The 17,444-nt window shown below is 32.2% G+C and overlaps 1 protein-coding gene across 2 annotated transcripts in view; it reads right to left on the bottom strand.

Annotated features, from left to right (window-relative positions):
* The window catches only part of LOC141459953 (protein XRP2-like), a 32,101-nt gene that overhangs the window by 2,924 nt on the left and 11,733 nt on the right, over positions 1-17,444 (bottom strand). For both annotated transcript variants that reach the window (XM_074139515.1, XM_074139516.1), the window contains exons 6-7: positions 9,744-9,902; positions 9,562-9,676 (exon numbers count right to left, since the gene is read on the bottom strand). In XM_074139515.1, coding sequence (XP_073995616.1) covers positions 9,572-9,676; positions 9,744-9,902 — 264 coding nt within the window. In that variant the 3' untranslated portion in view covers positions 9,562-9,571. The remainder of the gene's footprint in view (positions 1-9,561; positions 9,677-9,743; positions 9,903-17,444) is intronic.

Here is a 17,444-nt window from a genome sequence, read left to right as displayed (position 1 = left end):
CCGGAACTTAACTACCAACTTCGAATTAGATATCGTGGACGGGGGCGGAAGCACATATTTGTTATTAACATACTTGTTCGTAAATATATATATATATATATATATAAGTTATGGACAGGATCCTGCTGACATCGGACTTCACACGCGATAGCCGTGAGAGGATCAATGTTATCACAGGCCGCACACAACAACAAAAGTATATAAGACTTGGCAGCCACACCCCGCTGCTCCACTTTGATTCTGCATCTCAATTAGGTCGCTTCCGGCAGTTCTCTGTCACATTTAGTACCCTTAAGTTGTATGTACTGTTTTGATACTTAACGTAGACCGATATATTCTTGTAATTCAATAAAGTTGCAATTTTTAAAAACGGTTTTTCCCCAAAGAAAAACATAACTGGCGCAGTCGGTAGGACTAGGCAAACGTCCTTAGGATACACATCAGTAGTACCTAGGACCAGGCAACCGTACTTAGGATACACAGTAGTAGTACCTAGTACAAACCATCGTAGTACATCGAGAAGGCATCAGCTTTTCCTGTACGTGAGTTTCAACTCTTTGACGACAAAGGAAGATCCTGTGGACCCCGAGCTGAGTACATCCGTACTAGTATCGATCGAGAGAAGGCGAGGGCAACCCACAACTTCAAAAGGCCTACATCCTGAAAGAGCAACCGAAGAACAAGGAGGCACTCTCAAAGCAGTCTACAACAAGGAAACCAACATCATAAGAAGCAAGACAACCAACATCTAGAGCCGTTTGGTCTTCGCCGAATGAAGTCCATCCTAGTAATTACGTGAGTTACTTAAAATTATATAATTGTAATAGTAACCAAACATTTATTTTTTACTCCTTAATTGTGCATGAGATACTAACCACGTATCCAAATTAAAATTAAAATTTAATCAAAGGTCCATCCTTATTCGTACAAATCAATCTTAAACAACTATAATAAAAAAATTAAATAAATAAAATGCCTAACCCACCAGCAACGTCAAACCCTCCAACCCAAGGAGCCAATTTGCCCAAAATTGACAAATTACATATCAATATAATCCCCGAGTTTAACGGAGATCCCCGAATGCTAAAAGAATTCATAGAAGTATGTGAAGAGATAATATCTCTATTCGCTACATCTACCCAACCAAATCACCCTCAAAATAAACTCTTAATGAGAATTATTTTAAACAAAATAAAATCCCCTGCAAAAGAGCAAATCAGTTCTTCAATTATACAGAACTGGGAAGAATTAAAATTAACACTAACAAACACCTTTACAACTGGTAAAGATGACTTAACTATCACCAGAGAATTATGTAATCTCAACCAAAATCATTTAACCCACCTAGAATTCTACTCTGCTATTAAAGAATTAACTAATCAATACTCTAGCCAAATCGTAGGATCGGTAATAGAAACTCCAAAAAGACAAATTTTAATCGAAAATTTCGAGAAATTGGCATTAAGACAATTTCTTTTAGGCATTAAGGAACCAATAGGCACTTCTATAAGAGCGCGAACCCCGCGTAATCTAAACGAAGCGTACCAGATATTAATAAATGAATACAATATAGAAAACAATAAACCACCAATTGTCACTCAACGCAAGTTAAATACACCCCAATTTAATCGAAATCAATTTTCAAAATTCATTCCTAACCAACAACCAAAATTTATTCCTAAACAATATACTCCTACAAGAACATTTAAGACAATTCACCCAAAAAATTATCACACCCAAGTTGTGCCCATGTCTATATCCACAGACAACACGGTCAAACCCCAGATCACTAAACAAACAAAATTTGTTAAAACAAAACCTAATCCATTACACAACATAGAACACGATACAGACACCTCTGAAAATAATTTTTTAGAGAATCCGTCGCCTCAACCATCTTCGAGCTGACTAACATAAATAACACTTCCAGTCGATTACCATATATAATTGATCGGGAAAATAAATTAAAATTATTAATAGACACAGGCAGCACGAAATCATTTATTAACCCCGATGTAGCAACTAAAATTTATAATAATTTAATTACTAAAGACAATTTCCAGGTTACCACCGCGCATGGTACCTCAACAGGAAATTCCAGCATTAATATTCCCCTAAACAAAATTTTTAATACGCCTATAAAGTCAAAATTCTATTTATTCAAATTTCATAACAGTTTCGACATCTTACTAGGACTAGAAACTCTTAAACAGTTAAACGCAACAATAGACTTAAGCAAACACATTTTAACTACACCTTCTATAAAATTAAAATTAAATTATAATGACTCTGAAGAAACTGAAACAGAGAAACCCTACTTTAACTTCTTAATAAAAAGTAGAACAATTCAAACAGTTAAAGTCCCAATAAAAAACATCGCTAATGGTGATGCTATTATTCCTTACAGGAAATTTAAAACATTGGAAATCCCCGAATCGTTAATTCATATTAAAAACCATGAAGCGTACTGTAAAATTTTAAATCCCAATGACATAGACATAGAATTAACCCTTAAAGAACCCCTTGTCGCGGAAAACTTAGAAATTATAGAACCCGAAAGTCTAAATTTAAATAATTTCAACTATAAAAAATTAAAATTCGACTCAACTAAACTCAGAACCGAACACATGAACTCAGAAGAGGAGAAAGCAATAAAATCCTTAGTGGAAGAATACTCCGACATCTTTCATATTGACGGAGACTTAACCTTTACAAATCAAATCAAACACAAAATCCGAACCACTGACGAAATACCAGTGTACACTAAAACATATCGTTATCCACAAACAGGAAGTACAAACCCAAGTTAGCGACATGCTAAAACAAAAAATTATTAAACATTCAATATCCCCATGGAACTCCCCCATATGGGTAGTCCCGAAAAAATTAGATGCATCCGGCAAACAAAAATGGCGAGTAGTCATCGACTATCGCAAACTAAATGAAAAGACTATTGACGACCGGTACCCATTACCTAATATTACTGACATACTAGACAAACTGGGAAAATGTCAATACTTCACAACCCTTGACCTAGCGTCCGGTTTCCACCAAATCGAAATGGAAACTTCCAGCACAGAAAAGACCGCATTCAGTGTAGACAACGGACATTACGAATTTTTACGTATGCCGTTTGGCCTGAAAAATTTCCCTTCAACATTCCAGCGCGTAATGGATAATATATTACGTGGACTCCAGAATGAATTGTGTTTAGTCTATTTGGACGACATTATTGTGTTTAGCACAAGCCTCCAAGAGCACATAGCCAGACTTAGACAAGTGTTCGACAGACTGAGACAGTCCAGATTTAAAATCCAACTAGATAAAACTGAATTCCTTAGGAAAGAAGTAAGTTATCTAGGCCATTCTATTACTCCTGAAGGCATTAAGCCCAAATCGGACAAAATTAATGCCATACAAAATTTTCCTCTGCCAACCTCCACCAAGCAAATCAAGTCCTTCCTTGGATTAATCGGTTATTACCGCAAATTTATCAAGGATTTCGCGAAAATTACAAAACCCATGACCAGCAAGCTTAAAAAAGGAGCATCTATAAATATAAAAGACCCAGAATATATAGAATGCTTTGAAACTTGCAAGACCCTACTGACTAACGAACCAGTCCTCCAATACCCAGATTTCACTAAACCTTTCATGTCGCACCCCTCTTGGGGCGGAGGAAGGATCCGGGGTAAGAACCAACGGCGTGTTGTGTTAACGTATATTTCGACTAATATATATATATATATATATGGGATTACAGATTATACATAAGCAATAATAGAATAATAATCTTAAATGGCTAGTTGGAGACAAACAACGTTTCCATGATACCAAATAATAACCGATTCGTATAAAAGCAAACCATTACCACAGGCATCATCAACGCATAAAAGCTTAACTTACGAGTACAATACATAAGACAAAAATGATTAGTGTAAAGTAAGTAAGTAAAGTAATCGCCTATTTTTTCAGACGGGGCTTAACGTCCAACTACCAATTAGGTGTCGTGGACGGAGGCGTCTAGCAAACATACTTTACTATTTCTCATTTTTAAACATTAAATAAAATCCAAGGCCTACGACCGGGAATCGAACCCAGTACCACAATACATATTAGCTTCGCAGGTCTCACCTCTAACCGCTCGGCTACCGTGGCGCCTTAAAAATGATTAGTGCTACGAATACCAAGGGAGAAATAGCAGTAAATTAGCTCGATAAAATAATACACTTGATAGAGAAGGATAATTAAGAATACGGTCAAGTAATTAAACAAAAAGGTAAATGCCACAATAACCTACACTAATCTACATGTATCTGATGATTAATTAAAGATCAATAAAAGCTTAAAATATAATCTAACTATGAAATACTACGTTCAACAAAAGTAAATGATATGAATATTCCTAGACGCTATCTAATTTATATAATATTATACACGGTAACAAGACCAGTAGGCCTGTTTGCTATCTCGACCGTAGCAACTAGCAACAGATAAGCCCGGCGCCCCGGCGGGAGTGAATCACACAAACATACATGTACTACTTACTCAGTGCAGAGATGACCAGCCACATACACCTCATAGCCGTACCATAGACATCCATACTCTGACTACCTTCTTTTCTCCACTCGCTATCTCGCTCTTACTTATCACTCTCCCCACCAGACCCTGCCGGGCTCACTCACACAGCAGCTCGTCCCCCGTCACACTCACCACCGATGCTAGTAACGTAGCCCTTGGTGCTGTATTAAGTCAGAAAACTGACAAAAACCTCGACCTCCCAATAGCCTATGCAAGTCGCACACTCTGTACATCAGAGACGAATCTCTCTACAATAGAGAAAGAATTACTAGCTACTGTCTGGGCGACTAAATATTTCCGTCCCTATCTTTTTGGAAGAAAATTCACCATTCACTGTGACCACAAGCCCCTTCAATGGCTCATGTCCCTTAAAGAGCCTAGCTCAAAACTCCTCCGATGGAGACTGAAGTTGGAAGAGTTTAACTTTGAGATCATTTATAAAAAGGGAAAGGATAACACCGTTGCAGACGCGTTATCCAGAATAGAACTACATACGAAAGACACACAAGTTGCCCCCTCAACAGAAATGGAAGTAGACGAAATAGTTCGACAAACAATACAAGACATGGAAATTCAATCAATAGTTAACGAAATCGAAGAACATCATGAACAAAATAATCCAATAACGGAATCAATCATAGCAAATCTAGATAATAGTGGCAGCAACAATACGGTACACACTAACCAGGAAGGTAATACATGTATTACAATCCCAATTATTCCAGGACCCGTAAATCATGGGAACCATCAAATAATAATTTCGAAAACTGAACACAGCCCCTCTGAACTCATTAATTTAAAACTCTTTAATTCTAAACAGCGATTAATCGTGCAATTCTCTGAAGACAATTTCGAAAACGAACTAATCAAATTTGTAAAAGAAAATATAATCCCAAAAATAAAATACTCCCTATATTTTGAAACAGACTGTTACGAAAAATTCTGTCAACTTCTATTCAAAAATTTCCGAAACTCTGAAATTGACTTCACCCGGTAACTAAAAAATTGTTAGACGTCACAGAACCAACAGAAATAAAAGACATAATAGAAAAATATCATATTAGTAAATCAAATCACCGCGGAACAAATGAAACTTACACCAGAATTAAAAGCATTTATTATTGGCCTAATCTAAAACAATCCATTTTACAATACATAAACCAATGCGAAATATGTCTCACCACAAAATACGAAAGAAGACCACTCAAACTACAATATAACATAACCCCTACACCAACAAAACCATTAGAAATTCTTCACATTGACACTATAACATTAGATAACACAAAATTTCTAACTCTTATTTGTCCCTTCAGTAAATACGCCCAAGCTTACAAACTAAAATCTAGCCAAGCTTTAGAAATAGTTAACAATCTCATAAAATATTTCAGTCATCATAATACTCCAGAACAAATCATTTCAGATAACGGTCTCGAGTTCAATAACTCACTAGTTAAAGAATTACTCAATTTACACAAAATTAAAATACACTTTACCTCGACACAACACCCCGAATCAAACGGACCCATAGAAAGATTTCATTCCACTCTCATTGAGCACATAAGATTGTTTAATAACCAAATCGAATATCAAAAAGAATCTATAGAAAATAAAGTTAAATACGCGATAATTGCATATAACAACACTATACACACAGTAACCAAATTAACACCATTTAACATACTACATGGAACATTAAGCGAAACGTCCCCATTCAATATAAATTTAGAGACACAATTAGTCAATAACTATATAGAATCTCATAAAGATAAACTAAAACTCCTCTATAAGACAGTAAATGAAAGTAACGCCAAACAAAAGGAAAAAATAATAACTAATAAAAATAAAAATAGACAAGATAAACCTATTACTAGCTCAGAATTACCAAAAAAAGTATATGTTAAAATTAAACAAAAACAAGGCAAATTAAAAAATAAATATAAACCGGAAACATTAACAAAAGTTAATGAAAATTTAAAAACAGGCAAAATAAATCCCCAACATTATAATACGAAGGAAAAAATCCACCTATCCAATATTAGGAAACCCGGTAAAATATACCATCCATTCGATCCAGGACCTACAGGATCTAAAGATTAGGATTGAATCTAAAAATATAATAAACGGACCGGATAAGGAATAAATAAACGGATAAAGAATAAATAATCGAATAAGGAATAATAATTAAAACTCGCTGATTACGAGTAAATTAATAAAATAAAATAAATTAATAAGACTCGCGGAATACGAGTAAATCAATAAAGATGGTTTAAAACTCGCTGAATACGAGTAAATTAATAAAATAAAATAAAAATCATAATCTCTCAAGGAAACGAGTATAAATATAAAATTCTTAAATGATTACACTTGCTGATCACAAGTGAATCGATATAAATAAATAATTACCCATAAGGTAAAAATAAGAATAATAATAATATAAAAATAAAAGAAATTATAATAATAATTATATATAAAATGAATTAATAATTATATTAATAACAAATATGTTAATTAAACAAGTAAATAAAGATATACAAATATTATGAATAATCAAATTATTCTATTATATTGTCATAATAAGTAGTAAATAAGAAATTGTAAAATAACAAGAATATAACCAATTATTAGCCCTAAAGGCAGAACAAAAAACCCAAAAACCCTAACAAAAAAAAATCCTAAAAAACATAACAAAAGCAAAATCCTATTAAAAAACCCTTAACTTATATAACAAGTAAGTTAATACACAAATGTATTATAAAACATTTAAATATATTTTCAGATTGCTACTATTGCAACTGAGTTTGCAAATAGAAGAAATCAGTAAAACTAGCGGAACACATGTCCTTAAATTAGGCAAAGCTAAAACCCAAATATCTAACTACCAAGCATATTATTATTACCCACTTGAGGAATTAAAAATCGAATATGTAAAGCTAAAGAATAATAAAGAACAATTAATAAAAAACGGAAACTTAACAAACCCCTCAATCAGATCCATAAGTAACCTATTAAAACTAATAGAGTATAACTCAATTAAACTAGAAAACAAATATAAATTGTTATTCCCAACTAGAACCAAAAGAGGACTGATAAATGGCCTGGGTTCTATTTTAAAACAAATCACTGGAAATCTTGGCTCCAATGATGGTGAAAGATTTGACAATCTATTCCACCAAATTGAGAATAACCAGAAAATCCTTAACGCCCAAAATAAAAATAATATCATTTTCATAGAAAAGTTTACTCAATAATTTAATAAACAAATATCCAATATTAAATCTAATGAACAAGTAATAAAAAGCGAAATTCTAAAATTCCAGCAATTCATAAATACGGAATTAGAAAAAGATTCGTATTATCAAACCACCATTTTATTGCAAACAATAATACAGAATATTCTGGCAATAACGTCCCTACTCGAGGAAATAGAAACCTCACTAACTTTCTGTAGCATAAACACGCTACACACATCTATTGTACACCCAGAAACCTTGTCTCATTTAATAAGTAAAGTAAATAAAGAATCTAACGTAAACTTGGAAAATGTTTGGAATCTAAACAAACTTATAAAACCTCATTGTAAACTTACTCCTAAGAAAATCATTTTTGTATTAGATATACCAATTTTTGAAAATGTTAATTATGACCTATTTCCAATATCTTTTGTACCAATCTTTAACCATAATCAATTCCTAATGGTAAATAAAAATCAAGAAAAAATTATAAGGATAAATAATAAAAATTATAAACTATTAAATTGTATCAACACAAAAGGTCAATATTACTGTAAAAATAAAATCGAGCTTGAAGACAAATGTCTAGATGATATCATTAATAACAAAGGTACACTAAATTGCGAGTACCATATAACTAATTTAAATTTTATGACATATCAAATAGAAAACAGTAATACTATTATTATTGTAAATACCGATGGAAGAAACGTAATAATTAAATGTAATAATGAAAATATTAATATAAAAAGTAAGGGTATATTTAAATTATATAACGATAATTGTTCTATTAACAATCAATTGTATGAAAGCAAATTATTGGGTAAAGAAATTGTAATGGAATATGATTACAATATTGAGAACATTAAAATCAATAACCGTAGTGAAATTCATTTAAATGAATTACAAAAAAATAAATGTTCTTCCAGCCAAATTTCAGAATATTGAAGACTTATCTTACACTTCATATAATAATAACTATTTAATAATAATACTGTATATTGTATTAATTATTATTGCAATTAAGTTGTGTTACTCCTCTAAATATGTTAAAAACTTATTATCCTATTGTAAATTAAAAAAGATAGATAATGATAAATCTAATCTAGAAACTCAGGAAGTAGATCCCCGAGTTTCATCTGAAGAAGGGAGGAGTTATGGACAGGATCCTGCTGACATCGGACTTCACACGCGATAGCCGTGAGAGGATCAATGTTATCACAGGCCGCACACAACAACAAAAGTATATAAGACTTGGCAGCCACACCCCGCTGCTCCACTTTGATTCTGCATCTCAATTAGGTCGCTTCCGGCAGTTCTCTGTCACATTTAGTACCCTTAAGTTGTATGTACTGTTTTGATACTTAACGTAGACCGATATATTCTTGTAATTCAATAAAGTTGCAATTTTTAAAAACGGTTTTTCCCCAAAGAAAAACATAACTTATATATATATTTTTCTTAGTAAAATTTAAGGCCCGTTTACATCTGAGATTATTAGCGGCCCGGGCGTTTTTTCAGTGCGTTGCCGGCCTCAGGGCAGTGATCTCTCGTTATAAACAACGCTGTCCACCACCAGACAGCGAGCTGTAAGATGCCCCTAGGAAGAGAAAATCTAAGGGCCAGCATCTGGATTCGAACCCGGTATCTCCGCTTAGGGATTATATATTTTTGGTATATTATATATTATTATTTTTATTTATTGTAATTGCTTAAGTGACCGGAATTGTTGCCGGCGCATATTTACCTTATAGTTCTCAATAAGTGTCATAGTTAGGGTGTTTGAGGAGGAACAGCTGGACAGTACTGAAGCAGCTGGTCAGCAAGTAGAGATCCTTGCCCGCGAACACCTTTTCACACACCTGCATACAATATTTCTTCAATAACATAAACGTGTTAAAGACACTGAATTATGATAGCCACACTGACCTGTTTGGCCTTGGTTTCAGCATGCACACCAGAGTATAGGAATCCAATGGAAGAGCCGAGTTTACTCTTCTCCAGGTGATTTTTACAGCTGAACACCTGCTCTCCTTCCACTTTATCAAACTCCACCTGCTGAGTGTGCAGCAGTCGCATTGGATGTACCTATTAGTGAGGCAAGACAATCTCGCTTGAACACTCCACTCTAGTTCTCTGCGCTCAATACCAATATTTTATAGTTAAACCGTAATAAAATGTCATTGTTGAGAGAATAGCCCAGAACTCACTAAAATCAAAATTTGGGCAACACATTTGATTCTTACACTCTGATGGAAAACATATTATCGGTCGTTTAACTTTTACTAATCTCCTTTCGTACATTCAGGTCTAGAATCACATTTCCGCAAAATCTGGTTTATTGTGGAAGGAGAAAAGAGATGATAAACTATTGAAAAAGTGTATTTAGCTCTTGAAAAATCCTTTTACATCAGAATTGCAAATCATGATTTGCTCTTATTCAGTGCGTTGACGGTGCAGTCCAAGTGATAGGCAAAACGACCCTGCATTTGGATCCATTGGATTTAAATCAATTCCGGTTCGAAATCGATTCCAAAAAGCTTTTTCACTGTTTCCAGTTTCGGAACCGTGCTAATGTCATGCAATTCATTTAAGTGTATTATTAGTAGTTAACTTATTCAGTTAGTAACAAAACTATATTTCTATCTTTAACAAAAACTTACAGTATATAAAGTCAAGTATAAGGGTTGATTAAACGCTAAAAGGTACCCAAATTAGCAGGTACCTAACATTTCTTAAATACATCATTGATATCATTTGAGTAATTTTACTGTATTAACTTTTCATTAATATTTTTTAGAATTTATTAGACGACACAGACCCTAATGCTGGCTATTTTCATATTCAAAAGCTTTGTTCAAGTAGCACACTATTTAACTTAATAACAACAAGAACAACAACAACAAGAAGAACAAGAACAAGAACATTTTTTGAAAAAGCCGTTTTTGCTCATTTTCGGCAACTTTTTTCTCGAAACCTATTAGATCTGGGTGGTTGCAAAAAAATTACAGTTATAAAGGAGGGTTTGGAGTAAGATTTAAAGAAAATTTGGGAATTTTATCTTTTATAGAAAAAGAGAAAAAAATTGTCAAAGTTGGGTGTTTTTCAACGTTACGCTTTTTCGTGCAGTTTTTGATGGTCAACCCTTATACAACTGTCCTACCGGACAGTTTTAATTTTACAAGTAGACATAATTTTTTTGATTATTATAGATTAACAGAGGCTCAAAAATTCAACAACTTTTTTAAACAAATGCCCTACACCAACATACATCAATGATTTTGTTTTATTTATTTATTCTTTAAATAAAAATCGTCGGTTAAGTTCATTCTTAGATTAAATTGATTGTTACTTAACTTTATGTAGTCGTCAAGCTTTAATAATAATAGGCAATAATTAATCTGGGTTAATATTAAATAATATAGTTTTCTTCAACTACATTCTTAACCTAGGTGTTTTTCCCACAATGTCGCATATTTATGTAATACTAAGTAAATAAAGATATGCATATTTTTAGGACAACCAATAATTTATTAAAGTATTTTTCTACAAGTACTCAATTAAAGGGACTGCAGCAAATTACAATAGAAAAATCAATAATTATTGTCGAATAATTTACTTGTTATTAACTATGTGTTATTTGTGCTCTTGAATTCTTCTGTTAAGACGAATTGAAGATTCAAATCTTGTTTTAATTCCATGATTCAAATTTAAATAGTAACCAACTCTAACTTTGTCTTTTCTTATTTTAACGTGCGTGTATACACAGAATAAAGGGCATAAAAGAGATCAATCAGAAAAATAATTTGGAATAGAGTTAAAATATATAGTTAAAATATATAGTACCTATTTATTTATGAAGATGTAATGTACGTTTCATTATTATCTTAACAAAAAATTATTATAAATGAAATGGCCAGCAAAAGGGTCTGCCACATATAATACATTCTAAAAAATATTAATGAAAAGTTAATACAGTAAAATTACTCAATGATATCAATAAACTATTAATGAAAAGTTAATACAGTAAAATTACTCAAATGATATCAATAAACTATTAATGAAATGTTAAATACGTGCTGATTTGTGTACCTTTTAGCGTTTAATCAACCCTTATACTTAACTTTATAAACTAGTAAGTTTTTGTTTAAGAGATTTTTGTACCTGTTGGATAGATTTTCCTTTTTGTCTTAATTGCAAAGTTACATATCTGCTTTAGAGATTTTTTTATTATTTAGAATAAGCAATACTTCCATTATATCCTGATATGGTTTTAAGTTGGAACCGTAACTACCACGAGTGAGATCTTCTAAAAGAATACTTGTAACTGCAGTTCTCCAAGAATCCACAAAAACAATTTTCTAGGGAAAATGTTTCAAACAAAATAGTAAGGTATTCGTACGGGAATAGCAAATTTAATCTGCGATTTCGGTGCTTCCTTTTAAGAGGAAAAAGAAAAACCAAACTTCGATTACAGTACTTCTTACTAAAAGGGCAAAAAGGAAACGAAATACAAACGATCGCAGTACTTCCCTTTAATAGCTGCAAAGGTAGGACTGCATTTTAATGTCACGCAGTAAAGCTCGATCCACTTCTAATCCTGCCAAATTTAATCAAAATCAGGCTTAGATTATTGATAAAAGTTTAAAAGTGGCCTTACTTAAGTGGGACAAACTAAATGTAGTTTGAAATGTCAAATGTTGTAAACATCAAGAAAAACAAAAGCTATATCCACATAGAATTCGAACCGAATATCAATTCATACATGCAAATCAATAATAAATTTGTAAGAAAATGATAATTTTAACGATTGCAGTACTTCACTTAGTAGGTAATATAGCAAGAAAACATTTCAATGCCACTCCGAGACGACTTAACTTCCACTCACACTTTATCAAAATCGGGAAAAGATTTACAGACTACTTAGTACTAATACTATTAAAAGCGGCCATACATACGTAAGGCAAACAACTTTCCATAACTGTGTTCAGCGTAGAAAACCGACAACCTCAAAACTTTTATTTAAAATTGAATCACATATATTACATTCCTATTATAACTAGAAAACTGATATTTCTATCAGTTCTACAGCTAACACTTCTCTACAACTGAGTAAAGAATTCATTAAAATCTGAACAATACGAAAAGAGATATAGAGGTTTGAAGGATTTACAAAACCTCCAAAATAAACCTTCCATAAATCATTAACTATTATTACTAAAACATTGCAACTTATACCTGTTATAGAGTTCGCTATACTTTACATTTCGGTACAGAATTCATTAAAATCGGTACTATACGAAAAGAGATATAGAGGATTGAAGTTTGAAATCTTTACAAAACCTCCAAAATTAAACCTCATTAACTGTGATCAGTAAAACATTGCAATTTATACCTGTTATAGAGTTCACTATTCTTTATATTTCGGTACAGAATTCATTAAAATCGGTACTATACGAAAAGAGATATAGACGTTTGAAGTTTGAAAGCTTTACAAAACCTCCAAAATAAACCTTCTATAAATCATTAACTATTATTACTAAAACATTGCAACTTATACCTGTTATAGAGTTCAATATTCTTTACATTTCGGTACAGAATTCATTAAAATCGTAACAATACGAAAAGAGATATAGACGTTTGAAATTTGAACGAATTGCAAAACCTCTAAAATTAAACCTTCCATAAATCATTAACTATTATTACTAAAACATTGCAACTTATACCTGTTATAGAGTTCGCTATACTTTACATTTGGGTACAGAATTCATTAAAATCGGTACTATACGAAAAGAGATATAGACGTTTGAAATTTGAACGATTTACAAAACCTTTAAAATTAAACCTTCCATAAATCACTAACTATTATTACTAAAACATTGCAACTTATACCTGTCATAGAGTTCACTATTCTTTACATTTCGGTACAGAATTCATTAAAATTGGAACAATACGAAAAGAGATGTAGAAGTTTGAAACTTGAACGATTTACAAAACCTCTAAAATTGAACCTTCCATAAATCATTACCTATTATTACTAAAACGTTGCAATCTATCCCTGTTATAGAATAAACTATTCTTTACATTTCGGTACAGAATTGATTAAAATCGGTACTATACGAAAAGAGATATAGAGGATTAAGTTTTGAAGGATTTACAATACCTCCAAAATTAAACCTTCTATATCTCATGAACTATTAACACTAAAACCTTGAAATTTACACCTGTTATAGAGTTAACTTTTCTCTACTTTTGGGTACAGAATTCATTAAAAACGGAACAATACGAAAAGAGATGTAGAAGTTTGAAATTTGAACGATTTACAAAACCTTTAAAATTAAACCTTCCATAAATCATTAACTATTATTACTAAAACATTGCAACTTATACCTGTCATAGAGTTCACTATTCTTTACATTTCGGTACAGAATTCATTAAAATCGGAACAATACCTAAAGAGATGTAGAAGTTTGAAATTTGAAAGATTTACAAAACCTCTAAAATTGAACCTTCCATAAATCATTACCTATTATTACTAAAACATTGCAATCTATACCTGTTATAGAATAAACTATTCTTTACATTTCGGTACAGAATTCATGGAAATCGGAACAATACGAAAAGAGATATAGACGTTTGAAGTTTGAAATCTTTACAAAACCTCCAAAATAAACCTTCTATAAATCATTAACTATTATTACTAAAATATTGCAATTTATACGTGTTATAGAGTTCACTACATTTCGGTACAGAATTCATTAAAATCGGAACAATACGAAAAGAGATGTAGAAGTTTGAAATTTCAACGGTTTACAAAACCTCCAAAATAAACCTTCTATAAATCATTAACTATTATTACTAAAATATTGCAATTTATACGTGTTATAGAGTTCACTATTCTTTATATTTAGGTACAGAATTCATTAAAATCGGTACTATACGAAAAGAGATATAGAGGATTAAGGTTTGAAGGATTTACAATACCTCCAAAATTAAACCTTCTATATCTCATGAACTATTAACACTAAAACCTTGAAATTTACATCTGTTATAGAGTTAACTTTTCTCTACATTTGGGTACAGAATTCATTAAAATCGGAACAATACGAAAAGAGATGTAGAAGTTTGAAGTTTGAACGAATTGCAAAACCTCTAAAATTAAACCTTCCATAAATCATTAACTATTATTACTAAAACATTGCAATTTATACGTGTTATAGAGTTCACTATTCTTTACATTTCGGTACAGAATTCATTAAAATCGGAACAATACGAAAAGAGATGTAGAAGTTTGAAATTTGAACGATTTACAAAACCTCTAAAATTAAACCTTCCATAAATCATTAACTATTATTTCTAAAACAATGCAATCTATACCTGTTATAGAGTAAACTATTCTTTACATTTCGGTACAGAATTCATGGAAATCAGAAGTATACGAAAAGAGATATAGACGTTTGAAGTTTGAAAGCTTTACAAAACCTCCAAAATAAACCTTCCATCAATCATTAACTTTTATTACTATAACATTGCAATTAATACCTGTTATAGAGTTAACTATTCTCTACATTTCGGTATAGAATTCATTAAAATCGGAACATTACTATAAGAGATATAGAGGTTTGAAATTTGGATGATTTACAAAAGAATTTAGCCCGAAGGAGTAACTAACTAAAGCTTCCTATTTAGATAAAAATCTAAATCGGACTATGCGTTATGGAAATGTTAGTACTAATAATTTTAAAAAGGGCTTTACTTGCGTGGGGCAAACTCCCCTCCTTAAGGGGCACAGTGTCCAGACCTCTAAAATGCAAATCTACACAAAATTTCTATTGGAATGACACTTCTTTCATTAAAATCGGTAAACGCGTCAATAATTTGAAACGATTGCCTCTCCCCTTAATCGGTTAAGAACAGAATGTCGCTTTTATGTTACGTAGGGAAGTCCTAATCCCTTCATTCTGCCAAGATGTATCCATATTGGGCTGAGATTTACAGAGTTATAAAGTTATAAGTTAAGCAATAATAATTTTCGAAAGGGCCTTACGTACATGAGGCTAACTGCTTTCTCATTCAATGTACAGCTTCGAGTCCCCGAAAATGCACATGCAAATGAAATTCCGAATCGAATGACACCTCATTCATGAAAATCGGTTCAGGCTTATACAGGGTGACCAGAGTTATATGCTCCACCCACTTTTTTTTTAAACGGCGGGAAATTTCGAAAAAATAAAAAACGGATTTAATCATTTTTAGTCTAGTTTATTTTTAGTGATTGACCCATTTTTTTAAACCTCTGTATCTCGAGATGCAGCATCCAACTTTTGTTTTTCAAATGGAACGTTATATTTTTTGTTGCGTATTTTTATAGTATTTGAGCTTCTAAAAAAAAAAAAAAAATTTTTGAAATCGGTTGGGTTTTTCAAAAGTTATGGTAATTTAAAATATGAAAAACAAATTTCAGTTTACTGTCAAAATTACGTTATTTTTTTAAAATAATCTGTTCAAACTTGGCACAATCAACGGATAGGCAAGCCCAAACTATGGACTCCCACGCTTTGCTTGTAGCAGCACTTATGGTGGCGAAGTCAAGATCTAGAAAGGCTAGAGTTATTCGACGTTCAGGTAGTTTTTTCTACAAACGTTTGGTGTGGAGTTTTACATTAATCAACTAATCGGCCCATACTTCTACAGAGAGAACTTAACTGGTGCAAGGTATCTAACTTTTTTTTAAGAGACATTTTGCCAGTTCTGCTTGAAGATGTTGCTCTATAACGTCGGCTAGATATGTATTTTCAACAAGATGGTTGCCCGGCACATAATGCGAGAGTGCTTCGAGGTTACCTGGACAGAAATTTCCATGAAAAGTGCTTAGGGTCTCATTGTCCCATCCAATGGCCACCTCGATCTCCGGAATTAACCCAAATGGACTATTTTTTGTGGGGATATCTAAAAAATAAAGTGTACAGTATCCTTAATCCCGTGGCTTCTGTCGATGATCTGAAACGTCGAATAACTCTAGCCTGCCCAGATCTTGACTTCGCCACCGTAAGTGCTGCTACAAGCAAAGCGTGGGAGTCCAGAGTTTTGGCTTGCCTATTCGTTGATGGTGCCCAGTTTGAATAGATTCTTTAAAAAACGTAATTTTGACAGTAAACTGAAATTTGTTTTTCATATTTTAAATTACCATAACTTTTGAAAAACCTAACCGATTTCAAATTTTTGTTTTTGTTTTTTTTAGGAGCTCAAATACTATAAAAATATGCAAGAAAAAATATAACGTTCCATTTGAAAAACAAAAGTTGGATGCTGTATCTCGAGATACAGGGGTTTAAAAAAATGGGTCAATCACTGAAAATAAACTAGACTAAAAATGATTAAATATGTGTTTTTTAATTTTTTCGAAATTTCCCGCCGTTAAAAAAAAAAAAGTGGGTGGAGCATATAACTTTGGTCACCCTGTATACGCTTCATTGTCTACTAAAAAAGGTAACAAGAACATTTTCTGAAAATGCCGTTTTTTTTTTGCCATTTTCGGCAACCTATTTCTCGAAATCAATAAGATCTGGGTTGTTGCAAAAAATTAGTTATAAAGGTAGATTTGCCTTATATTTTGAAGAAAACTTGGGA

Source organism: Rhodnius prolixus, unplaced genomic scaffold (assembly GCF_049639745.1).
Source record: "Rhodnius prolixus isolate KJV_2025 unplaced genomic scaffold, Rpr scaffold_35, whole genome shotgun sequence".
NCBI classification, from domain to species: domain Eukaryota; kingdom Metazoa; phylum Arthropoda; class Insecta; order Hemiptera; family Reduviidae; genus Rhodnius; species Rhodnius prolixus.
Note: the sequence above shows the minus strand (reverse complement) of the source record. Positions and strands in the feature narration are given on the sequence as shown.